The sequence below is a fragment of the Telopea speciosissima genome, chromosome 9 (genome assembly GCF_018873765.1).
Source record: "Telopea speciosissima isolate NSW1024214 ecotype Mountain lineage chromosome 9, Tspe_v1, whole genome shotgun sequence".
NCBI lineage: Eukaryota > Viridiplantae > Streptophyta > Magnoliopsida > Proteales > Proteaceae > Telopea > Telopea speciosissima.
In genome coordinates, this window is record NC_057924.1 from 51,879,865 (window position 1) to 51,907,635 (window position 27,771).

The 27,771-nt window shown below is 38.3% G+C and overlaps 1 protein-coding gene across 5 annotated transcripts in view; it reads left to right on the top strand.

The window, feature by feature from the left end:
* Nucleotides 1-27,490, top strand: part of LOC122639909 (F-box/kelch-repeat protein At1g57790-like) — a 62,106-nt gene extending 34,616 nt beyond the window's left edge. For 2 of the 5 annotated variants that reach the window (XM_043832952.1, XM_043832950.1), the window contains exons 3-5: nt 2,560-2,580; nt 6,880-6,884; nt 26,807-27,490. In XM_043832952.1, the coding sequence (XP_043688887.1) occupies nt 2,560-2,580; nt 6,880-6,884; nt 26,807-27,416 (636 nt within the window). In that variant the 3' untranslated portion in view covers nt 27,417-27,490. Of the gene's footprint in view, nt 1-476; nt 487-2,559; nt 2,581-5,481; nt 5,487-6,879; nt 6,885-14,352; nt 14,489-25,949; nt 26,054-26,332 lie in introns of all 5 variants that reach the window. The other 3 variants (XM_043832951.1, XM_043832949.1, XM_043832953.1) reach the window with 3 other exon arrangements.
* The last annotated feature ends 281 nt before the right edge of the window (nt 27,491-27,771 follow it).

Genomic DNA, 27,771 nt, shown 5'->3' on the forward strand with positions numbered 1-27,771 from the left:
TCTTATGGTGGGAACCACCTTCCTACTCGCATCGGAGGCAAGGTTATCGGTTGCCTCCGACCCGCATCCAATGTCGCGACAAGGACCCTTGTGGGTGAGACCCGTGGCTAAGGTACTATTGGTGTCCTGCCATGTTTGACCCTACCCTTACCCCTTTTTATTAACTTGACCTTATGTGGGCCTTGGGGCCCAAGGTAGGATTTTTAGAGCTTGTGTAGGGGTGGATGGTTGTTTGACCCTATCCAAATAGACTCTAGCCTACACTTATGAGACCTTATCCAAACAGGCCATTAAAAGTGATTTTCTATATGAGAGAGAGGGGTAAGACTATTCCTTAGTCTTTCTTTTTCTTTTCTTTCCTAACCTAATCGTGAAAAGGAGGAGAGCTTTGAAGAGAGGAGGCGGCAAGGAGGAGAAGAAGGAGAAGGAAGGGAAGAAGAAGAAGGAAAGCCCTGGGTTTGGAGCTTTAAAGAGGGTACATCGTGTGTACCTCAAACCAGGTAAGCCAAGTGCCCTTTTCCCCCTCTCTTCCCCCTTGCTCGTTTGAGCTTGGGTGGTTCGTTGGTTGCAGCCCCAAGATGGGGATTTCTTTTGAAACCCAAAGGGTTAGCTCGAGTCATGTGTAGTTTCCCCTTGTAGGATGCTTTCCTATTTTCATTACAATCCTATAAAGACCTCTATTTTGACCTCTTGCTGAATCTATTTGATTCTAAAGCTTCAACCACCAAAGAAAACCCCAAATCTGGATTTTTGAGCTTTTGATCCTTTAAACCCCCTTAAATCTTTGAATGTTGGGTGTTTCTAAGACCCAAATAGACTCCAAGACACCCCTCCCTTGTCCCTTGAGGCTTAGAGAACCAAATGGGACAACCCTGGGCTTTTAAAGACCTTGAAATCACACTTGGGTTGCATCGGAGGCAAGACTGTGAGTCCGATGTTTGCCTCCGATGTGTCCCGAGCTCGCGGGAAGGTCGGAGGCAAGGTCGAGGCAAGCTCTGCTGAGTCCGATGTTGCCTCCGATGCAGTTTTAAGGCTTATAACTTATGTAAACGGTGGGGTTTCTCTATGAGGCCTCCCCTACACTCTCTCACACTCTTATTCACTTCCATAGGTGCCAACATATGTGCAATGGGGTGATTTTGAGCGGAAATCGTTGCGCTTATACAAATTCCATTTGAAGTAATTGGTGAGTGGGTTTGGGTGACTGTTTGAGCTTGTTTACTATTGCTTATTCATGCATTTATGAATTATATTGTGACATTATCATTCAAGCATGATTGCATATTTGCATTTATTCTTATTCAATGATGATGATTTGGATGATATGGATTTGTGTTGGGTTACGTGTCGGAAGCATCGCACCGGAACCCCTCAGATACGTGGAATTGTATATTGCATCTCATTCTTGCTGTATGCGCCGTGTTGTGCTTGGTACCGGTGTTAGATGGAATGGGACGTTGACACACCCGGATGTACCTCTCAACACGATAGGATTCATGTAGTATATCCGTGGTTAGGCTCAGCTCCTATGCTACGACCCTTACCAATAGGGGTTTAGGTGTTGGGTAGCCGAGCACCCGCCGCTGTGGAGAGTTAGAGAGGCCAGCCGGGGTAGTAATGGTTATCGGGTCCCGCTCTCGGGTGGTGATGACTACGACCGGCGCGGCTCCGTAGTAATAATTGAGGTTGCATTGTGGTGAGAATGGAAGGATCCACAATGTCTTCCCGAGTTATTGCAGTAGCATATACCCATTGACTTAGCATTGTGTGTTAGGTGGTAAATGAATTAATAATAGCATGCACCATGGACTATTTGTGATTGTGTGATTGTGCATCCCCTTTTCTCTCTCACTAGCTCGGTGGAGCTAACCCCCGTGTACACATTCTTTTTAGATTTTGATGCAGATGATTACTGTGGAGCCAGAGACCGTGACTGAGGATCATGGCGATGGTTGCCCATGATGATTGTGCCTACGGGCTGTATTGATACTTGGGACTTGTTCCCTTCTTTTGTTTTTTTTGGGGCCACGTGCCTTATATAAATATTTATTGTTATACTTGTTTTGGGATAGTTATGCTATGGTCATTCGGGATGTCCATCCAAACTATTTACGTATCACTTAGCCGTATGAACATGAGGTAACTACTCTAAACGCTTTCGCTTATTTTATGATCGTTGGAAATGTAATATACCTTTGTCTTTCGCACTCTGATATTATTGTATTGTAATATTGGTTTATGACTGTGAGTTGGCCACTGCATCGAGATCCTGGCGGTGAGGTGGGATGATGCGTGTCACCCCAATCATACCCTGATATTGTATTTTATCCCTTGTCGGGATAGGGGTGTGACAGTAACAGTGTTTGTCAGCTCTCACTATTATTCTTCAGGACCTTATTCCACAAGATTATCAAGGAACAGTGTCTACTTCTCGAAGCATCGTGGCTATGGAAAGTCTAGCTACCTATATTCTTTGGATGACTGTAGGCATCACCAGCCTTCTCAGGAGTGGCATCAAGCGAAATTTCCAAGGATGGTTTGGATCAAACCACCTAACACGAGTCATCTTTTGCTGGAGGAGCCCTTCTAAATGTTATGCTTGTCTTTGTAAGGGATTTCTGAAACTTCTAGTTCTATGTATTTATTTTGTCTTTTTTTAAAAGGAAAAAAAATACTGTAAGTTGCTTCAGGTGGATTTTGATTGATGCTTGTATCGTAAATTGAGTATGAATCGAACACCTTGTTTAGTTTTTCAAAGCTTAATGATCTGTTCTTTAGGTCTATCAGCTGGGTGTAGCAATCTTACGGGAAATTTAAGGCAGGTTGGACTTTGGATGACCTGTGACTAACAACCTGTCCGTTTATTCATTCGTTTGATGGACAAATGCTTGTGTTTTTTTTTTTGTTTTTATTGAAATGGAAATTTGCAGAGTGGCCCAACTACGAAGGTCAAGTTGAATAAACACGCAAATAGTTGGGTTCAAATCATTTATCCGAGTTGAATATTAAACTATTTGCTTTTTATTTTTAATACATTTTAGTAGGCTTGCAGGAGATAGAGAGAGAGAGAGAGATTGTTGCATATCAAAGCCATGTTGCTACAACTGGTCAGACTTGAGGAAACCCATTTTGAGTTAGAGATTGTTTCCTGTCAAAGCCATGTTGCTACAACTGGTCAGACTTAAGGAAACCCATTTTGAGTTGCCCTTCGGTCTGTGTTTTTTCAATGTTATAGTGCCATCCATCTGAAGCGTACAGGAGTGAACCAGTTTCATGTCAAAGCCATGTTGCTAAACTGGTCAGACCTGAGCAAACCCATTTTGAGTTGCCCTTTCTGTCTGTGTTTTTCAATGTCATAGTGCCATCCATTTGAACTGTACAGTAGTGAACAAGCCCCATTATGGTTAGCTCATCTAGATTTCATGTTTTACTTGAAGTGCCCTTTCCACTATTCTAGAGTCCCATCCAAGCGTCCTAACCCATTGTTAGAATCCTCAAGGAGAAGAGGGTCGTAAGGAACTCATAATGAACCATTTCAATGTATTTACAATGGATTATTTGAAAGTTAGCTACCTCAATAGGTATGGAATTTTGGATAGTTGTTAAATGTATCGCAAGCCCCTTCAAAAACCAAGGGGGGTGTTCTGTTTATTGTTTCTTCCTCGCATAATAAACAATAGAATCAACAATGATATTTCTCTCTCCTATTTTGATCATGTGTGCTCTATATGAATGATTTCATTTTCCAATTCCTCGTTTGTGGTTGTGTTTTGATTTCTTCTTATAGTGCCCGTGTAGGAAACCCTCTCCCCTGAATAAATTTAATCATGTATAATGCCAAAAATAAATAGGAAAAAGGACCCCTAGACCATCAATGTGAAGGAATCTTTTGTGCCATATCAATGATGGCACAGAAAATGGTATTATTCACATAAAACAAACATGATAAGGAAAAAGAGAAAAAAATAATTAAAATAAAAAAATATATAAGCCAAGCATTTTAATGGATCAACGATTGAAATAAAAGACTAAATATTATAATAGGAGCGGGTTTTAGGGTTTGGTTACCCAACAAAGGTTACTGGAGTGGTATCTATTATGCAATATGGCAGGTTGGATATGGAGCCCGAAATTTGATGGATAGGTAAATACCTCAAGGTCAAAAAACCTAATTTACCCTTGTTATTAAGACAGTCCTTTCTTCAATCCAAATTGATTTAGATAGAATAGCACTCTTGATGCACTTGATAGATTAGAGAATGAACTTTCTTGGAAGGACCTAATAGGGTAAGCATTTCAAGAACTGCGGATACCACACATCCTTGGATTCTGCCATATAACAAGTCAAATGAGACTAAATTTGATAGACAAGTAAACCCCAAGGCACAGGATTTCAAGCATAAATTCCTGTTCTAGATAAATTGGATGGCTTACTATCAACAAATAGCATAAAATGGCCAGGGCCTAATTAAGTGTGGTGGACTAATCAGTAGGCCAAGACATATTGATTAGTTAGTGCTATCTATTTTGAAGCCGTAGTGTTCGCACATCAAGTTTCAGCATGAAGCAACATGGTAACATAAAGTAGAGAAAAAGTTTTCTCCCCATGTGAAAAGACACCTCTGCCCCCTTGTTTTAAGGAGGAGAGAGATAGACACATGGGAGTGATGGCATAGGCCATACTCCCGTACAGAAAACTGCTTCCCAATAAAGTATTACAAAAGAATTATCCAATCCCAAGAAGTTAACACAATTTCCTTAGGTTCCGGTGGATTGCAAGGGAAATTGAAGGGTAGGGAAGTGAAATCTTCAAACCTAATAAAGATACTCGTGTAATCATTTCCCCACGTGGTTGGATAAAATCCTTTGCAGTGCACCGATCTGGCAGTGCACTGCGGTGTGGCCTTGCAACCTAGACACGTGGACGCTGCGACATCCAACGGTGCAAGCTCGATTGTACTTTTTTTTTTTTTTTTTTTTCTTCTTCTTCTTGAGCTTGGCACCATTGGATGTCGTTGCGTCCACATTCGATCTCGTCTCAGACTAGATCGATTCAAAGCATAGGATTCTTTTTCTCACATGGTCATGTCATTAATTCCAAATCATTCCATATTTGGATATTAAATTTCACTTTGTATACAATTCCCTTGGATTTGTTTACCAAAAAAGAATTCCTTGGATTTTAGAAGTAAAATAAAACTTACATCTAAAAAGTATTATTAGGTTATTACTAAATGTGAAAAGAAATTTAAATAGTTTATATAATCATGTTAGATTCTGATTATTAAAATTTCATTTTTTACGTTTGAAAATTTTCACTTCCTTTCCCTAATATTTTCCTTGCAACCAAATGGATCCTTAAGGATGCATAGTCATATATGGCATGGTAAATGATTGAAATTTGACATAGGGCTAGTCCAAATCATTTTCCAAATATCCAATGGCGAGAGTTAGGTAATCAAATCAGGTAATGTTACATAGTTTGGGGAGACCAAAACCTGCTATGACTATAAATCAAAAGGAAATATTTAATTGGTAAGGTTGCTACAAATCTTGTTTGGCATATGTTTCCTACATATTGGCTTCAAAACGATGTGGTAACTTGGTTATTCCACCAATTATCAATTGAATGATATGGAGAGTTCCAACCCTCCCATTTGTTAGAAGTCGTTGTTGGGTCCACAAGAGGAAAATTAGGAGTCTTTAACAACTCTTGTCTCTCCATGTCCCAGCCAGTTCTAATTAAAAGTAAAAGGTTGGTGGTTCACATAATTTTGCTATATAGAAGATGATGTGTCAATTTCGGTCATTGGATATCTTGAGAATGATTTAGATGGGCCTTTTATCTTTCATTTACCCTCCTATGTATGGATATACTTTCGCGTGGTCATGCATTCTTTTGGTAATCTTAGAGTTTTCAAATTTTTGCTTTGTTGCTTGGCAAACTTTGTTTAAACTGAAACTTAACATCCAAATTCTTCACATAAAGTATCATATCCTTCTGTGGGTGATATTCTTGAATTATCTAGTGTACATTGCCATTTTAATACCTTGTGCAGGTTCTAAAAATCATATGCTTGATCAGTAGAATTAAATTCATTTCTGATTAAAGAAACCTCACTTCTCTTTGCATCCTCATGTTCCCCTTTCCCTTTTGTAGTTTGTTCAATACTTTCTTGGATGTTTGTTTCTTTTTCAAGACTCAACTCAAAAAGTAATAGTTGTTCTTCATTTAAATACATAGGATCAACAATATTGCATTCTTCATCTGAGCTAGTTTCACTACTAGTCTCCATAGTTGTATCCATCATTATCAAATACCACTGTAAAAGATTGTTGGAAATGAAGATTTATAAGTAGCAAAAAATATCATGCATATAACATATAATTCATATACAGATTCAATGAATTGGAATTTATAATTAAGCAGGAAAAAATACCATGATTATAACATATATCAATATACAAATTCAATGATCACTTAATTCATCATCTTAAGAAATTTACCCTTAGCCTCCATTTGAACTTATTGTAAGAATCTAGGCACTAAATATAAAATTACATCTTTTACTCTATTAGCAAACCAAGAAAAAATTTTCCTTGTTTTTTTTTTTTTGGGGGGGGGGGGGGGAAGATACAATGTTAATCAAGATATTTAATTGAGGGATAAAATAAAGTCAGGTTTCAAATTTCCATTTGATACCTTTCTAGGTGTCAATCACAACAGGCCAATTCAAGTCAACCCAAAAAGATAAGTGCTTGTCTAGTAATCCTTCTCCAGATGCGTCTGTACTTTGTATAGTTTCTAAGAAGAAAAAAAAGAACAAAAACCATTCAAGAATGCTGGAGGGAACCCATGGTTGAGGCCTGAGGGACAAGTTTGAAGTTGAATAAAAAGGAAATAAATTCAGATGTTTCTTGGGTACGGTGTTTGAAAGTGCAAAGGAGATAACGGGAGTTACTGCCTCCGTGATGTTTAAGACCAATTTGGATCCTTTACTGTCGAGCTGCCGGTAGGACTGTGTTGCCAGCCACGGTGTTGCGTGCAATGTCTGCCTTACCCCTGCCCAAATGCCTTGCCTGAGTGAGATTAAGACGGTCTTTACGAGCAGCACCGTGTCTGGGCAGCATGGTCCTGCTGGGCGGCTTGATAGTAGAGGATCTAGATAACCATGTCAGTTTATTAACCTACCACGCTATTATAAGTTGTTAAACCCTCCCTCTCAAAAGTTGCTCAACACAAGCCTGAAATTCAATTCAGAAAGCACTTCAAGAAGGAGTCTTTTGCACCAATGGCAGAGGCCGCTGCACCCGAGGCTGCAGAAGCACTGACGGAGGCCGTACAACAAACACCGAAGCCAAGGCCGCAAAAGCGGTAGCTGAAGCAACCAAGGTAGCACCCAATGCCGCATAAGTACCAGAGGTCATGCTGTAATCCATTGAAAAGATTTGTTGGCAATTGTGGAGTACATGTTGCAGCCCAAGGGAAGTTCCATTATAGATCTCCTTATTGTGATTGGTGGTACGTCTATGATTACAACTTGATCAAACACATCAGGAAACGATATATGCTTCAATTCTATAAAGGAACTTACATATCTGTTTGGACAAAATATTGTTTTTCTGATTAGGAAAGAGGGTCTAATTCCTCTTCCCCTTTTCTGAGTCAGTACTATGCCTCTTGTTTTTTTATTTTTTAAACTGTGAGATTGTTCTAGATACAGTGAGTGACACTTTCTTTTCTTTTTGTGACTGTTGGGTTGGGTTCACTCACTGTATTTAGAACAATCTCTGTTTACAAAATCTCACACACAAAAAAAAACCCAAGAATGTCAGTCACCCACTGTATCTAAAACAATCTCTTAGTTTACAAAATCAAAAAACAAGAGACATGAGTACTGATTTAGAAAAGGGGTAAGGCGGTATTAGACACTCTTTCCTAGTCACAAAAACAAAGATTTATATGTAAATTCCCAAAGTTTATAAGTTTGAAGCATATATTGTTCCCTGATGTGTTTGATCAAGTTGTAATCATAAACGTAACATCAATCACAATAAGGAGATCTACAATGGAACTTATCTTCATCCGCAGCTTGGACTCCACAATTGCCAACAAAGCTTTCGATGAATTGCAATATGGCCCCTGATTCAAAGTAGTCATTTCTTATCTGAGTTGACTATTTATTTTCTAACAGTTAGAACCTTGTTGAGGCATGTATGTGTTTTTTTTTTAATACATTTTAGTTTATGGATCCTTTGCCTCTTAAGAAAATTTGAGTACCAATACACACATTTTAAGTGTGGCTACAACTGATCAAACCTGAGGAATGGCATTTTGAGTTGCCTTTATGTATGACACACACACACATTTTGAGTGTTGCTACAACTGATCAGACCTGAGGAAATGCATTTTGAGTTGCCCTTATGTCTGTTTTTCAATGTCACAGTGAACCAGCCCCATTATGGTTAGCTCATCTAGATTTCATGTTTTACCTGACACTTTTCTAATGCCAAAATCCAGCTAGAATGGTTCCAGGTAGGGTGAATGTTGTTTCTAAAGTTAGCTGATGGATCCTTTTGAAAAAATCAAAAATTACTTTTAAGCATTATGCAACTGCCATATTCTTTACTGTGAGGAAAGGAAAACTTGGTCTGTTTCTTTCTATCTACTTGTCTTGCTGCTTATAATTAAGATTTGGGTTAAACTCAGACTAGTAGATCTTTTGGAAGAAAAAGAACCTTGAAAAAAGGAAGTGATTGCATGATTGCGTAGTATAATTTTTTTTTATCATAAGGGATTGTGTGGTACAAATTCTGAGGGATACAATGAGGTTAAACTGTAGATCATCTGCTCGATCTGTTCCAAGGTGGACCTTATGATATTCCAGGATGTATGTGAGGTGCATATTGTTCTCTAGCAATATATGATATGGAAGACCATATACTCCATTTAGTATTGAAAAAAGGTGCAACCCAATACACAGTAAGTACATATTATTTGCTGTCAGGTTGGGATTAGAAAGGAAAGGAGCCTCTACATGCTGCCTCAAATACTCTGCATATTCTATGTATTGTTTTTTCTTTTACCTGTTTTTTTTTTTAAACATTGACCAGAACAGGTATGAATGGAATGATTCCCCCTCAACTGTTAAGAAAACAACGCCCAGAATGGCGATTTACAGAAGAAAAACAAAAATAGAAAGAGCACACAATGCACAACACAGAGATTTACGTGGTTCACGGCCTCCAAGATGGAAGCTACGTCCACGGTCGAGTAGTAGAACAGGTTTCACTATTTTCTCTGAAGATGTTACAAATTCTCATGACCCTATCTCAAAGAGATAAGAACAATATATAAGAAAATCCTAACCCCAGAAAGTACACAAATGCCTCTAGCCCAAAAATGCCAAAAAACTTGAGCCGGACCAAAACATAACACATTACTCAAAAGTACTCAATTCAAAGATCTCGACGAGCCCAACACAACACCAGCCTATAGCAGGGAGCCCCACCATTTTTTGGCATTCTAATGACGTTTCGAGGCCAAAACGGCCTTCCGAAGGTCTCAAGCGCACTTTCTGGACCAAATCAGGCTTCACCAACAACATCAACATCAGTTAATTCTCTGATATGGAAAGACGATATCGTCATTCTGATGATTGGATAGATTGGAATATGCTTTGCAATGACCACATGTCAAATCTAGTTGTCCATTGCAACCACATGACCAACAATATATAGTTCTCTTCCTTTTGTTTCACATTGATCCAAATTTTTTTTGGTAAAAGGATAGACTTCTGAAACAATATTCAAAGCATTTCTTTGATAATATGTGGTAAAGTTTGGAGGGGGTTTTTAGAATTAACATTGAGTAGAGGTACTGAAGGATGATGGGAACACATCCATGAAGTTTTGAGTGCTAACCAAATTGTCACATGGCAGTTATAACCAGGTTTTGCATTTTTTGAAAATCTGCTTCCTTAGATGAAAATGAATTTTGGGTTGAGCATTGGTGGACAGGACTACTTAGTCATTGAAGTCTACTCTCTCTCTCTCTCAGGTTGTCCCTTTCCCTTACCCTCAGATTGATCCATTATGCTTGAGCATCATCAGAAACCAGACTAGCCTAGTGTGTTGATCTGATCTGCAGAATTAAGAGCTGACACACTTGTGGTAGGTCCAATGAAAGGACCATAACTATAGAAAACCAACCAGTTTAACCAGAAGGTAGTAACTTAAGTCCTGTCGGATGAATTCTAATTTTGGAGCTTCAATGTCCTTTCACAAGTTTTGCATTCTTCCTTGAAAACCAATTTATGGGTTATGAGTTTCAGTTGACCTAGTCCCGTCTAGCATTAGTCCTCATCCATGGTCTTCTATTATCCCATCTCCACATCAATTTGTAAGTGGGAAAGATATTGTGGTAACTAAAATGTGGATTACTTCCGTATTCACAATATTACCATTATTTAAGGGGCCAAACTCATTCATTGTGTTGTAACTAATCTGTTCATGGATATTTTCTGAAGAGGTACAATGATAGTGATGAACAACATTATCATGATTATTTTTATATCGTGATGCACTCCTAAACTGTTGTAATATTCAATATAAATGCGAGACTCAGAGGGGTAATCTGGAGGGAGGAAGAGAACACATTGTACAATGTGATACAACTCCTATCCCAACTAATAATATTCCAGATTTAGTTTGCATAAAACACAAAAATACATTTTTATTGTCTATATTTATGAACTCGAAGCAAAATTACTTATCTTTATGGAAGCCAAACCAAAATTGCTTATCATTATGGAAGCCATATCCATGCAACTTGAACCACATAGTCCTGCAAAGAATTTCCAACAAGAGACTCTTATAGCTACAGTTCCTAAATGTGGTAGTTATAGAGTAGAGTATTGATAGTGGATCATAAAAACAATCCTTTACAAGGAAGAATTTACATAATTTCTTCATTATTACGCTTGCAAATTTGCCGCATGAGAATGGATGGCTTCAAGAGAAAGTCATCAATCCAAACCAATACATAACTCAATTAGGATTCCTCTTGTTATTTTTAAAAAAAATCTTGCCATGATTCTTTGGGGTTTTCAGAAAATTCTTAGTTAGGATAAACTATTGCTTCCAAGATGATATAAATCGCCCCATATATAAATAACTCTCGTTACATGAGATAGATCTATAAAATATAGTCTGTCACTAGTGGTATTGGTCTTCTTAGTTCTTACTTCAGGTATTGGCTGATCCATAATGATTTCTAATGGTGACAATCCATCCAATCCATATGCCCACACATTCAAACTGGATTTGTCCAAGATGAAATGAGATGTAATGAAGAGCTTAAATGGTGTTACAGTGTTCGAGTGATTGATGTCTCAAGAATATCACGTAATATTGTGTCGTCTTGCAACTATGAAAACTCTAGATACTTATATTCTCTTGATGACTGTAAGTACCATCCTGCTATGCAGCATTCCTATGTAGCAGCACAAAGAGTCATTCTTTACATAAGCTATTTGGGTTCATCCACATAAAATTTGTCATCTTTTGTTTGATGAACTCTACTAAAATGCCGTGCATGTCATTGTGAGAGTTAAATTTTATTTTCAAAAAGGAAAATAATTGATGTAAGTTGCTTCAAGTGGATTTCAGTTGAGGCTTATATCATCCATTGGGTGAGTTAATCACTTGGTTTTGCTTTTCAAAGTCTAATTGTGTATTCTTTAGGGCAGAGTTGACAAACCTACCCTTTTATTCACTCATTTGAAGGACAAATCTTCGGTATTTGACTTTTATTGAAATGATAATTCAGAGACTGGTCCTTCCAAGTTTCTGTTATATCTGTATATTTTGATGTCATGGTCCCAACTTTGTCGATCTCCCATTTGAACTATACTCCAGTGAACCAGCCCCATAATGGGTAACTCATCTAGATATCATGTTTCACCTTTGTACTTTCTAAAAGCAAGACCAGCTAGAATGGAGCCAGGTGTTTAAAAATTAGGTAGGGTTAATGTGTTTTTCAAGTTGAGCTGTTGGATCCTTTTGAAAACTCAAAATAGAGTTATCTTCAATAATTATGCAAGTACCATATTTTTTCTCCCTATCTTGTTTTGTTCCCTATGAGATTTGTCTGAGACTTGGATAGATAGATCCTTCAAAAAGAACAGGAAAAAAAAAACCAAGTGATTGTGCAGCATAGTTTTTCTTTTCCTAGATTGTGCAATACAAGTTTTTAAGAGATATAGTGATGTGAAACTGTAAATCATCTGCTGCAAAACTATCCACAGAGTTAACAAAGAATTGAGTGTGGTTTATTCTCTCATTTTTTTTCTTTGGGGTTGGGTTCATTAACCATTGTTCAGTGTTATACCTTCATCAATTCTAAGTAGATCATATACTTAGGGATGTAAATGGATCAAATTCGGTCGGATAGTAGCATTATCATATTCGTATCCGATTATATTCGGACGGATTCGGTTAATATCCTATCGATTTTGCGACGGATTCGGATAATTTTCGGATAGTGATTTTTTGAATACAGGTTCTCCTAAATGGATATGAATACGGATCGAATACGATTTTTCGACTATCCATTGACATATTTATCGTTTTTATGATGAGGGTTAGGGTTGAGACTTGAGAATTCAGTAATTACCCATTCTTCTACTTATCTTAGTCTTTTATTCTCTTACGTTTTTTACTTTTGAATTTTTTAATAGATATGTAATTCCATGTATCACATTGCATAAAACTATATATATAAACCAATAGTAAATCTAGAAAAAGAATCACATTATCTTAATTTATAAATTTCTAAAAATAAGAAAACAAAATCCAATTAGGTAACTTAAAAGGACAGACAAACACAGAGTTATATTTCAGATATTTTATTACCGTCGGATTACTAAACGAATCAGATAATAATCGATCGGATAGGGGGATTATCATATTCGTATCTGATTAGTTTTGGACGGATTCCAATTCTCCTAAATGGATATGAACACGGATTGAATACGAATTTACGAATATCCATTTACATCCCTATATATACTCTTCCAGGATGTATGCTAGGTGAATATTGTTCTCTATATAATATAGAAGACCACATAGTGTGTTTAGTATTAAAGAAGGTGCAACCTAGTCCACTGTAGGTACATATTATTGTTGTTTGGTTGAGATTAGAAAGGAAGGGATCCTCTCAATGCAGCTTTTGCATATTCTATAGTAATTTTCTTTTATTACTGATCAGAATATGCAGCAATTGAATAATTTCCCCCAAAAAATGTATTTGCTAGTTTAAAGATTGTATGGACTTGGGAATAGTGAGATATTTAAAATTTCAAAGCTTGAGAGTCCTTCATACTTGTTTAGAGGGGTCAAAAATCGAAAATGATAATGGTGTTACAGTTTCAGAATATTTCTTATGCTTAACAATCTCATCTCTCTCTCTTTTCTTTTTTTTTTTTGTGAGGAGGACAACAATGGGACATAAAAAAGAATATTATAAACCTAAAAGAAACCTTAAAAAAAAGGTAGATAAAAATCAATGAATGTTTTCAACAGTTGTATAAATTTTTTGGGAAAACTCACGCATAATACCAGGATTCAATTTCCCTCTCACATGGGTTTTTTTATTATTATTTTTTCTTGTACCCTAAATATGTGGTTCCCATGTGGATGATATTTTTTTAGAATAACTATTAGTGTTACATGCAGATTCCTTCTCACACTGGTAGCGTGGGGAACCATCTCCTTATTTTTCTAGTCAGTTCTCTAATTCGAAAATTAGGTATCTCCCAAAATACTTGAATTGAATCCAAGTAAAGCTATAACATTGTCTGCTTAGCGGATGGAATAGTAGTGTTAGATGACCTAGATCGGTAATTGTTTGGAAAGCTCATCAATCTCCCTTAACATCACTCATCCAGATATTGCTTTCCCACTCACAGTGGTTAGATCTTAATGGGTATTTGTAGTCAAGAGTATTCTTATTAGAATATTTAGTGTTTGAAATGCAATCTCATATTTGTATGTCATGATTTTAGGTTGTTCCTGTATTTGCTTGGTTGTGTAGAATTTCTTGATTTTGTAAAGGGATTCAAAAGCAAAGCATTTAGGGTTTAGAGAAGAGTTTGATTTTGAATGTCATAGTTTGGGTTTAACTTGTTTCGAGTTCGGAGGCTGTGTATTGGGATTGAAGAATCTGTTTTATGCCAAAATATAATTCAATATGTCAATGCCTGGTTTTAGATTTAAGTATTCAAGGGTTTATATCGAGGATATTATGATGATCTAAGTTCAATTTTTTGTTGTTCATGCAACCCTGTATAGGGTCAGAGTGGATGAGCTACGGCCTTGGTCTGAACTTCCTACGGAATTCCTGGAGCTCATTGTGTCCTGTCTGTGCCTCGAAGATTATGTTCGCTGGTCCTGTGTTTGTAAGGATTGGCGAAATCTTTCCCGTTCACTAAGTGTAGTAAACCAGTTCCCATGGCTTTTGTTCTCCCCAGTTAATGATGGCATAATCAAGTTCTTTGATCCTTCGCAGGGAAAGTTCTATTTTGATGTGATCCCAGATCTGAAGGACACAGTTATCCACTGCTGTAAGGATGGATGGGTTCTGTTTTCTCAAACTAATCACCTTTTCTTATTCAATCCCTTCACCAAGTCGAGAATTGATCTTCCTGCTTGCAAAATTTTTCCATATATGTCCGTGAGATTTGCTTTATCTTGTGCGCCCACATCCCCTGACTGTATAGTTCTCTCAATTGAAACTCATATTGAAAATGAACTTGGAAGTGTTAATATTAGCACATTTCATCCAGGAGATGCACAGTGGACGACTGTTAAGTACCAAAATAAAGACGGGATGGATGGGTTTTTTTTATTAAATAATCAGAGGGTTGATGTGAATGTTTTATGCTTCTCTTGGGGGCATGATCCAGTTTTCTGTAACGGATTATTCTATTGCTTTTATGAATCGTGTGAGTGGGTAGGGATATTTGATCCACAGAAGCATACTTGGCGTATCCATTTGTTGAATGAACTCACTCTTCCTCATTTGAGTTATGGTCAAGAGAGAACAAAGCACATAATCGAATTCAATGGGGAGATTGTATTGGTGTGCGCATCTTATCCATGTCACCCAAGAAACATATTTGGAGTACGAAGTGCACAACGCTCCCGCCACTGCGGATTCCGGAGAGCATCTTATCCTGATAAACCCATTATATTCAAATTGAACTGGTCTGGGAAGAAATGGGTTGAAAGGGACAGCTTGAATGGTCTAACAGTGTTTGTCAGCTCTCACTATTCTTTTTCAGAAGTTGAATACCCAAGAATATCAAAGAACAGTGTCTACTTCTCGAAGCATATTGGCTGTGGAAGGTCTAGCTACCTTTATTCTCTAGATGACTGTAGGCACCAACATCCTGCTCGGCTGTGGCATGAAGCGATCTTTCCAAGGACGGTTTGGATCAAACCACCTAACACGAGTTATCTTTTTTTGGGAGAGCCCTATTAAATGTTATGCATGTCTTTGTAAGGGATTTCTGAAACTTCTAGTTCTATGTATCTATTTTGTCTTTTTTTAAAATGAAAAAATTACTGTAAGTTGCTTCAGTTGGATTTTGGTTGATGCTTGTATGGTAAATTGAGTATGAATCGAACACCTGGTTTAGTTTTTCAAAGCTTAATTATCTGTTCTTTAGGTCTATCAGCTGGGTGTAGCAATCTTAGGGGAAATTTAAGGCAGGTTAGACTTTGAATGACCTGTGACTAACAACCTGTCTGTTTATTCATTCGTTTGAAGGACAAATACTCGTTTTGTTTTTTTGATTGAAATGGAAATTTGCAGAGCGGCTGAACTATGAAGGTCAAGTTGAATACAAATGCAAATAGTTGGGTTCAAAGTAATCATTTTATTTGAGTTGAATATTAAAATATATATATATATTGGATACATTTTAGTAGGACTTATCCACGGATTCTTTTGATGGCTCTTGATGGGTTACCACCCATTGAATCTTTTGTTAATTGTAATTTATTAAAGGTTTGAATTTTGTATGTTTTATAAAATTAAAATCTATAAAATTTAGGCTGATTGAAAGTTTCAAACCTTTTGGATAAAAATATTGTACAATGGGTAGATTTAAACTATTGGATATATAGGCAGGATGCACCATCGGTAGACTATGCATAACAATGTTGGTCGTTTTTTAACGGTTGGATATGAAATAAATTATACACACATATAGGACATGGAAATCAATAGGCATACAAAATCTAATGACGAAGATAGGTTTAGAGCAATAATTTCTTTTATTTTTTTGGTAAGAGAAGAGCAATAATTTCACGAACTTCAATTTTCGACTGTAATGGACAACAGATTTGTCTACCCTTTTATCTACTTACTTTATGCCTTTAGCTAATGTACACTTGATAGGCCAATATCGACTATATATAAAGTGAGGGTATGGACTAATCCTGCAAAAGGAATGCAAAGTTTTTTTTTTTTCATTTAAAGATACTTTAGTTAGATCTACACTTGCGCAATAATTCATACCAATTAAGGTATTCTAAATCTTAGTCCAGTATTTCATATATGATCACTTTCCACTACTGGACTGAGCTAGCCAACTATGTAACAGTCAACACCTACCAATTTGGTTTTAGAAAGCCAAAAATGTCACTATACTACCCCACCCAAAAAGAAACCTTACAATCTCTCATTTGGGCAGCATAAGTCACAATTTTTTGATTTAAAACATTTTATTTAACACAATTTTCAAGATTAGAAAGACCGAATATGACCACAAACAAAAGTATTGCATGAAGTGTATACCTTAAGTAAAATGTCTTGATCCAAATGAAACTATAAATATCCAACTGTGTGGATCATCACGTCTAAAAAACCAGCAAAACTTGAGGCTTTTTAGGTTAACAAATATAACTAACTCTATTGTAGTTAATTTTGTATGGTATTCTTGGAATGCAAGATACCCCAAATTGATCTTTTCCGGTGCGCATTTGGGTATGGAATAGTTTCTTTTTTCTATGTGATAATGGAAAGAGATTGGTTTGGTTTGTTTAAATATTCCCACCAACAAATATCTCCAAAAGAGAGAGAGAGAGAGAGAGAGAGAGTTCTCAGCTTTGGTGGATTATATGTTGGGCCAGCACTTAGGTGTTGTTCTAGCATACGCCCATGATGCAAGGAGTAATGACGGTAGTAGTGGTTTTTTAATATTTGATTTAAATATTGATTCAATGAGTGAAGAGACTAGTAATGATCTGGTTCAAGGGTAGCACAAGAACAATATAAGAGTTCTAATTTAACACTCTTCAAGAAAGAAATATTTAAACTTTCAGTCCCTAATACAATGTCTGTTAGTATCACCAAGTTACTCTATAATGAGTTGGTCAGGACCCTCATTCTCCTTGAGGATTCTAACAGCAATAGAGAAGCCAATGCAATTTTACATCTCTAGTTAATACAAGAACTTCACATAAAATCACTGACAGAAACATTGTCAATGCCTGAATTTTAATCTAAGCAATTACTACCTTCCAGAAAATGATTATGTAACCAACTCTTGTTATGGCCAATGCTGCCTTCTGTGCAGGAAGTAACTCCAGATATTGAACTAGATACCTAGGCATACACACCAAAGCAACTTAAAGGCTAAAGTAATTTGTGCACCTTAATGTCTCAACTAGAAATACCATCACACCCTTTGAGTTCAATAGGTCACAGTAACGTTGAAGGGCACACTCTATGATGATCTATCACCTCTAACCTTGATAACCACTTCATCACTGTGGGTGTATGATACATACATGATGTGCTAGAACAAGCAGTGAGACAATTATGTGACACTTGGATGACAAACTATAGGAAATAAGGGTGATAAAGCCGAATATGAACACAGATATATCTAGGTCATAACCAAGATAGCCATTATACTGGGCACCGAGAGAATCTGTAAAGTATTCAACATTGCGAGGCTCCTTTCCTTGTACAAAAGCAAATGTGTGTTGCCAGTAGTATACCTTTCTCGGCCTTTTGGCTAAGATCAAGTGTGTTGCGAGTAGTTCTCTAAGAAATGGATTTTTTTATTTTGAAAAAAGTGTATTACTGAAGGATTAGAAGAAGAATTGTGAAGGTGAGATTCAGTTCCAACTTAACCACCACCGACCATTATACTCAACATAGTTGATAAATTTGGATTGAAGAACATTTCAGAAAAAGAATAATTCAGGTTTAACTCATTTTTTTAAATGTTGGTCAAGAGGTTAACTATGGAAAAAAAATCATGTTTTAATAATTTAAGAACTAATCATTAATGTTTGAAAAACACTGTATCAGAAATTGGGTATATTTTTAAAGGGAAAAAGATCTCTATTTGGTGGTGTTTCCTACGCCCTCTCATAGAACACGTGAGATGACACCTCTGCCCCCTGGATAGAAACCCAAGCGTGCTCACCCATTGACCTAGATGTTTCTGTAGAGACTATGCGACCAAGTAGATATCTCTTGCCCATTTTAAAATATTTATTGAACATTTGAGAAGATTTTAAATTTTGATCAAATTTTTTTTATAGATTTTTTTAAATTGAAATTTATAAAGATTTTGGATTTTCCAAGCCAAATTATTCTCAAAAAGCGATTTTTTTTTTAGGAGTCAAGCACCCAATCAACATCAAGGAATCATCTTTCAATTCTAAGCAAAGAAATAGAGAAAAATCCACAAGATGTTTGAAGTAAGCAAGAATGACATTGATGATGACTTCTTATCTCCCTAAGTTGTAGCTTCCTTCCTTTATCTTTTTTGTTTTGATAATAGAAGAGAAAATAAAAGTGAGATCTACATTGTTTCCTTTAAATACAACATGACGCATATAGTTCAAGGCATAAAAAGGCGACCTCTTTAACCAGATAAACATAATAGGAATCTTCTTTTAGGTAAAGAGATAGCCATTTAAGATTATCTAAAAACTTCAAAAGTTGTGGAATGAAGGGCCAAGTCCATGTTGTGGAAGATGGGGTTGGAAGCAAGTCTATAAGGTCTTTGTTGTTGCACAATACTTCTTTGGTCCTGTACTTAAATGATTTTGCATGCTCGAGACTCAAAGCAATACTATGAACTTCAGACTCCAAAAAATGACCCATAGCCATAAATCATGCAGCTACAAAATACAATGTCCTTCTAACAAAATTCAATAAGCCCAACCAAAGGTGTTTAGGCCTGGGTTAGAAAAATCTGCGGAAACCAAAATGGGGCAATTTAACGAAGGAATAGATTCAGCAACAGGAATTGGGGGAGGGGGTGCCCAGAACAGTCCTGGTTAGAAACATCATAAGGGCATAAAAAGGTTGGTGGGTAAATGTTAAGATCATAAACAAGAAGCAAATATTCTGAAGGGCCAAATTGGGGTTGGGTTTGAAAATCCCTTTTAACACTTTGTTCCTAAGACTCCAAATAAGGTAACAAGTAATAATTAAAACAAAGAAAAACCACTTAATCGAGGGTTTATCAAAAGTCCTATTAGAGAGAGTAGATAAACAAAGCTATTCTAGCGAGGGATGGGAGAGAAATTCGGTTCTCAGCCCCAAAGGACATGCAACTCATAGACGCTTAGACCAATCATACGAAAGGAAAAGTTGTCAGATGGATTCAGAAAAGAGACACAAAAAAAAAAAAAAAAGACTTGATTGGGATCCATTCAAAATAGTCGCTTTGACTAGAATTCCTATATGTAAAACATACCAAAAGAAAATTTTAAATTTAGAATGTAACTTAAGTTTCCAAAAACACCGCCACCACAAAGAGAGATAGTAGACTTCAATAACTAAGTAGTCCTGTCCACCTTGTAATGCTCAACCCAAAATTCATTTTCATCCAAGGGAGCAGATTTTAAAAATGATAAACAATAGCTGTTGGTTATAACTGCTGCCATGTGACAATTTGGTTAGCACTCAAAACTTCATAGATGTGTTCCCATCATCCTTCAGTACCTCTACTCAATGTTAATTCTAAAAATCCCTCCAAACTTTACCATATATTATCAGAGAAATGCTTTGAATATTGTTTCAGAAGTCCATTTTCTTTCCAAAATTTTTTTTGATCAATGTGAGACAAAAGGAAGAGAACTATACATTGTTGGTCATGTGGTTACAATGTACCACTAGATTTGAAATTTGGTCATTGCAAAGCATATTCCAATATATCTAATCATCAGAATGAACATATCGTCTTTCCATGTCAGAGAATTAACTGATGTTGATGGGGAATCATTCCATTCATACCTGTTCTGGTCAATGTTATTAATAAAAAAAAAAAAGAGGAAGAAGAAAAAAAAAAATTACATAAAACAGGTAGAGTATTTGAAGCAGCATGGAGAGGCTCCTGTCCATTCGAATCCCAACCTGACAGCAGAGAATAAGTTCCTTGCATATAATAAAAAGGATAAAAATTATACTAAGCAATCATGCAATCACTTTTTTTCTTCAAGTTCTTTTTCCAAAGGATTTACTAGTCTGAGTTTAGGCCAAATCTCATAGGCAGCAAGACAAGAAGATAGAAAGAAACAGACCAACTTTTCCTTCACTCACAGTGAAGATCTCTTCACACATGGGTTAGGTAAAACATGAAATCTAGATGAGCTAAAATTAATGGGGCTTGTTCACTTCTGTACCCTTCAGATGGATGGCACTATGACATAGAAAAACACAGACAGAAGGGCAACTCAAAATGGCTCAGGTCTGACCAGTTGTAGCAACATGGCTTGGACATGAAACTGGTTCACTGCTGTACACTTCAGATGGATAGCACTATGACATTGAAAAAACACAGACCGAAGGGCAACTCAAAATGGGTTTCCTCAAGTCTGACCAGGCGCCGCCACCCAGGCGCCGCCACCCAGGCGCCGCCACACCCGCAGGGGCGGCCTCACCGAGGCGGCGCCCTACAAAAAAAAAAAAAAAAAAAAAAAAAAAAGAAGGAAAAGAAAGAAAAGGGATCGAACTTACCTCAGGGGGAAGGCGATCGCACGGGGAGGCAGGCACACAACGACAAGGCCACACTACTAGCACGATCAAGTGAGAGAGACCACCAGAGGCAAAGCACTCAAGCCAAGCACCACTCAAGCCCTCCCAGCAAACAAGACACCAAGTGAGCACAAAGCAAACACAAGGACCCAAAATCAAGCAAAATGGATACTAGTCTAGGTGACCCAAAGACAAGCACAGGGTGGGCACCAAAAAGAGGACAAAAGATAAAAAGTGGAATGCAAAGGAGAAATTAAAGAAGAGCAAAATGGGAGACAAAAAGTAAGAAAGAGAAATGAGAAGTGAAAGAAAAGAAAGTGAAGGAGAGGGACATATATCTACAAAAAACAAAGCAAAAAAGAAGAAGGAAAAGTGTGGGAGGAAAGGTTTGAACCTCCAACTTCTCCTACCTCACTAACAGATTTACAGGCAAGCCCCACAAAGAAAGTTCATTCGCAGTGGACCCCTCACTATATAAAGGCATCTACTCTCTTGGACATCCTATCTCAAGAGAGTGGGGGGCAAATGATGCATCCAAGATTCACCGAACCAGTCAGCGGCTGCCACGTGTCACAAAGCGACCCGCTCCAAAACCAAGGAGAACCAACCGGGGGTCCCACACAGGCGTCGGCCTCACCCAGGCGCGGCCTCACCAAGGCGGTGGCCTCACCCAGGCGGTGGCCTCACCCAGACGCGGCCTCACCAAGGCGGCGGCCTCACCTAGGCGCGGCCTCACCTAGGCGCCGACCTCACCCAAGGGCGGCCTCACCCAGGCGCCGGCCTCATCCAGGCACCGGCCTCACCTAGGCACGGCCTCACCAAGGCGGCGGCCTCACCCAGGCGGTGGCCTCACCCAGGCTGCGGCCTCACCCAGGCGCCGGCCTCACCTAGTCACGGCCTCACCAAGGCGGCGGCCTCAACCAGGCGCGGCCTCACCCAGGCGCCGGCCTCACCCAGGCGCCGACCTCACCCAGGCGTGGCCTCACCTAGGCGTGACCTCACCCAGGCGCGGCTTGTACCCAGGCACCGGCCTCACCCAGGCGTGGCCTCACCCAGGCGTGGCCTCACCCAGGCGCGGCCTCTCACCTAGGCGTGGCCTCACCCAGGCGCGGCTTCACCAAGGCGGCGGCGGCGGCCTCACCCAGGCATGGCCTCACACCCAGGTGCGGCATCGTGGACGCAGACATAATGTACACGGACACCGAGGCCGCTCATCTATGACCCAATCATGTCACTATAGACTTATGCCACCACCAGGACTCTGGGCCACCGCTTAGAGGTCACGTCACCCAAACGGATTCAAGCACCAATGACGTTATCACCACACACGAGTATCTACCCGCCAAGGATCTTGATACCACCAGGACACTCCCTCCGGCGGGGAGATGACCAATCGGGATAGAGCCCTACTACCCAGGGCCTCTATCCACTCAACGGCACACTCGCCATAAAACTGGGACTCTCCACACCGCCATACACTACTATAAAAGGAAAGGTACACCACCCTTAAAGGGACATCTAAACTCATACTGAATAATCACTATTCATCTATTTGCGCCAGGAGATCTAACTTTGGCATCGGAGAGCCCTAGGCCGGGACCACACCGGTTCTCTCTGTTGACCTCTTGGTCCACTTGCAGGTGACGGCACTCGCAGGACCGCTCAACGATTTCTTGACGCAACAAGGCCAAACTCCTCTATATGTATTTTTTTTGCTGAGATGAAACTTCTCTGGTGAGTACGAATTAGGTTCCTATGGAAGGGCAATGCCATTTTGTGTAAAGCAATTGTCTAGAAAGACCAACAAATTGGGATTCCTCTTGTTTTTTTTTGAAATATCTCCCTATGGTTCTTCATGGTTTTTAGAAAATTCCAAGTTAGGGTAAACTATTGCTTCCAAGATGATATAAAAAGCCCTATATATAAATAACTCTCATTATGAGGGTGGAAAAACTTCTTTTCCTTAGCTGATGAAACATAGTTAGCTCTATGGCAAGTTGCATTGACCATTCTTAGTTCTTTCTAATTTAGAGTTCTCTGTTCTTTTCTTTTTGTCTTTCCTGAATAGAACTTGGAACAAAATGATAGAAAAGGGCATCATGCTTACGGGTTCGAGTCTCGTCAGTCCCGACCTAGTACCCGATGAATCCATCAATTTATCTCTCCATTTTTTTTTTTGATGAAACAAAGTGTAATCACACAAACCACACACCAATCCCAAAAGGTTAACCGATTTTTAGGACCGTGGAATGGCGGATATACACAACACACACCCGATGTGGTCTCCATTTCAATCTTACAAAAATGTTTTTAAAATGATAATGACATCATGTGAGAACATAAAATAAAAACATAATCTCATTATCATTGCACCATAAAAATAAAAAAATAAAAAAAACCCATAAGCCCCACCCTCCCTGATCTTATACTCTTGCATGCATTACCTGTGATTCTGTAAAGGGTGTCAATTCTGAACCAAAACATATAAACAAAATTGAAATCAACCATTTGAAGCCAAACCGTTCCTAACCAGTAATAATTGGTTCAATTTTGGTTTTGAAGTCTAATAATCTGTTTGGTTTCAGTTTAACTGAGAAATTGTTGGTTGCAAACCGATTAAACCGGTAAATCAACTAAATATTATAATATTCATGATCAAGAAAGAAACTTCAAGACATTGAGAGTGACAGGAAGTGACTGAGATTAAGAGAAATGGAGAGTTTTGACCCTCTCATTCTCTCATTCTTGTAGCAGTTTTGTTCTTGTCAAATTTGATAATCTTTCACTCTCTTAATTTGTAATTTGCTGATTTTTCAGTACTGATTCCTCCATGTGTGTGTAGGGTTGGAGGAGGAGACCAATTAGGGACCGGTTTAGGGGAACCGATTACTAATTGGCTTTGGTTTGGGAAATTGGAACAGATTAATAATCTGTGCCGTTTTAAATTAGAGGTTAATTATGGTTCTCATAATAGATCAAATTTGCTGGGAGATTAATACTTTCAATATAATCAGAGAAAGTTATCATTTAAGTTATACATGGGTATACATATATAGGTGCAGTTCTAGGCACAAAAAAGCAAAAAAGTTTTAGGCAACAAAATTATTTTTGATAACTCTTATTTGGTTAAATGAGTGACTGATCGATCTCTCACTAATTTGAGAATTCAGCAAATGGGAATCCATCAAGAGAATCGGACAAGAGCACTTTGTTTGAGAGTGGATCATGTCCTTGTACAAGTACCATTCAAGGCCCTCCAAGGCCAGTCACATGGAATCTATTGTGGGACCCACATGAGGAGTTGATTCCATATGAATGGCCCTGGAGGGTCTTGGACGGTACTTGTACAAGGACATGATCTTGTCTCCCTTGTTTTCCCATAAGAAAGAGTGATGTAGTAAATTTGAGCGATGGAGCCTTGGGGAATGATCTAAATTAGCCACATAATAATTTTCGCCTTCAAATTTAATCAATTAGGTCCATTCAATCCCTCAATAGTTGACTGCATTCCACTCCTTTGGTAATCTTAATTTTTAATGAGAAAAGTTCTATGTGGGGGAGTGTACCACTCATGCCCAAACACAGCATGAAGGCCAGAAATCCCCACCCTAATAATGCCAATGCATGTACTCTCATTGGCATCACGCATCCCTAGAGAGAACATCTGCCCTTTTATAATGTTTTGTTAGATTTTAATCCTCTTCAAGACTCCAACGCCTTCAACTGCTAGTGAGGTATAGTGAGGGGCTGGTTGCATGACACGTGGATTATTCTAAATTCAAAATGTCAGCATTTCGTATAGAACTTATTACGTCGACAATAGTGTCTCTAGGTAGAAAAGGTGAAACCTAGCATTCGATTGCACAATTATGTTATTCTTGGTGATGATGTTGTAATTGGGGATAGGGAAATTGCCTTGGCCTATTACAACATTCCACCTAATAGGATGAAATTGGTATGCATCCTGACTCCCAAGACTCTTTCATGGAATTCCAACTATTTCTCCTGCTCCTCACAAGCTCACAAGGACAGTTTCTTTCTTTCTTTTTTTTTTTTTTTTTTTCTTCTTTTGATCCAGCCGTTGGATTTGAAATAATCCCCTTGTCATGTAGCCAGCCCCTCACTGCACCTCACTGGCAGATGAGGGCGCTGAAGAGGATTAAAATCCCTTTTTTTTTTTTTGGTCTTGAGAACTCCAATTGAGCTGAAACGTAACAGGTGAGTAGGCCTGTAAACGGATCAGATTCAGCTCGGATACGGATCAGATGTGATCAGATCCATACATTTCTTGGCCGAATACGGATACCTCTAAACGAATTTAGATGGATTCAGATGCGGATCGAATTCGGATTTTTGATCATTTGTTTACATCTTTGCCTTATGTAATCCGGACCTTCCTCCCCCTAGCGGATACAATTCACTCTGAATCCATATCTCTTAGATCATGATTCTCTTTTCTTCATATTCTAAAACTTGTTGAATTTTAAAAAATCCTTAAGATCATTATTTATTTAAATTTTTATTATTAATAATTCGAATTTTTTTTGAATATCTTTAAACGATTATCAATGCCCCTAAACGGAATGCGGATACAGATCGAATGTGAAATTTCGACTATCCATGTACGGCCCTACATGTGAGTTGACATCCTTGACCTCTACCTTTCCCATGTCCATAAAAGTTAAAACTAGTACAAAAACAAAAAAGTTAAAACCAGTCCGGTTTGTGCCACGGGGTGAGGGATTTTATTGGGTTTACCCAATGGTCTCAACCGATCTGAGAATGACGCCTGAAATAGGTATCTGAGAAGCCCAAAAGCGTTTAAATGTTTAAGGGTTTGAGCAGTCTTCACTTCTTCCACATAGAGCGCTACACATTTCTTCTCCAATAGAGAGTAGTTACACTCTACAACTTCATTTTCACATACTCTATCAGGTTTTTCTTCATGACGAGAAGAAAAAGGACAAGAAAGACAGAGAAACCGTAAGTTCTTCTACTGGGCTGCACTTTTTATTTTTCATAGTTTAGGTGATTTGCTTCATGGTGTATAATTTCTAGGCTTTGTGCATTTAGGGTTTGGTGAAGAATTTGATTTTGAATGTCACACTTTAGATTTTAATTTGTTTTGAGTTTGAAGGCTTTTTATTAGGATTGAAGAATCTGTTTTGTCCTTAGAGAAACCACTCTGAAGGCTTAAAGGGTTAATTTTAAGGATATTGTGAACAAAGTTCAATTGTTTTTTGTTCATGGAATGCTGTGTAGGGTCAGAGTGATTGAGCTGCGGCCTTGGTCTGACCTTCCTGTGGAACTCCTGGAGCTCATTGTGACCCGTCTAAGCCACAAAGATAATGTCAACATGTCCTGTGTTTGTAAGAAATGGCAATATGTTGCCCTTAAACTCCGTGTGGTAAACCAATCTCCATGGCTCTTGTTCCCCCCAGCTCCACCTTGCCTAATTAAGTTCTTTGACCCTGCACTGGGAAAGTTCTATTTTGATGAGATCCCAAAGCTAAGGCTCGCAGATTTCTACTGCAGCAAGGATGGATGGGTGCTGTTTTGCAGTTTTGACATGTTCTTATTCAATCCCTTCACCAAGTCAAAAATGGATCTTCCCGATTACAGATTTTTTGAATGTAAGGCAGTGAAAGTCGCTTTATCTTGTGTGCCCACATCCCCTGACTGTGTAGTTTTCGCAATTGAAGTTTCAGGGTATTACGTAAATGATGAAGGGGATTCCAGTCAAGGGGTTTCTATTCGCATTTGTCATCCGGGGGATGCACAGTGGACAACTTTTCAGTACCAAATTACTGATGGCGAACCTTTTTGTTGTGGGGATTGTCCAGTTTTCTGTAATGGATTATTCTATTGTTTGAATGAAACTTCTGATATTTCGGTAGGGGTATTTGATCCACAGAAACATACTTTGAGTGTCCTTTCATTGCCTTCCCTTAATCTTCCTCGTCTGAGCTGTGATCGGTGGAGACCTAAGTACATGGCTGAATTCAAAGGGGATCTTTTATTGGTGTGTGTATCTTATCCTGATAAGCCCATTATATTCAAACTCGAGTTGTCCAAGATGAAATGGGTTGAAATGAAGAGCTTAAATGGTGCAACAGTGTTTGTCAGCACTCATTCTTCTCTTGTAGTGACTAATGTCCCAAGAATATCAAGTAACAGTGTATACTTTTCGAAGCCTGTCTGCTATGGAAAGTCTAGCTACTTATATTGTCTTGATGATTGTAGGTACCATCCAACTAGGCAGTGGTGCGAAGGGCAATTCTTTCAAAAGTCTGTTTGGATCAGGCCACCTAAGATGACTCATCTTTTGTTTGACGAGCTCTACTAAATGTCATGTATGTCCTTGTGAGGGATTTCTAAATTTTCTTTTTAAAAAGGAAACAATTTCTGTAAGTTGCTTCAGGTGGATTTTGGTTGATGCTTGTATCATCCATTTAGTAAGTTAATCACTTGCTTTTACTTTTCAAAGTCTAATTGGGTATTCTTTAGGTCTAGTAAATAGGGTAGAAATCAGTTAGCTTGAAATTTAGGGCAGGTTGACAACCTACCCTTTGATTCACTCATTTGAAGGACAAATCTAGAGCATTTGAGTTCTATGGAAATGCCAATTTGCAGACTGGCTCAATAGTAAGCAGTTGAGGTTGACTAAACACAAAAACCCCACAATTTAGTTGGGTTCAAAG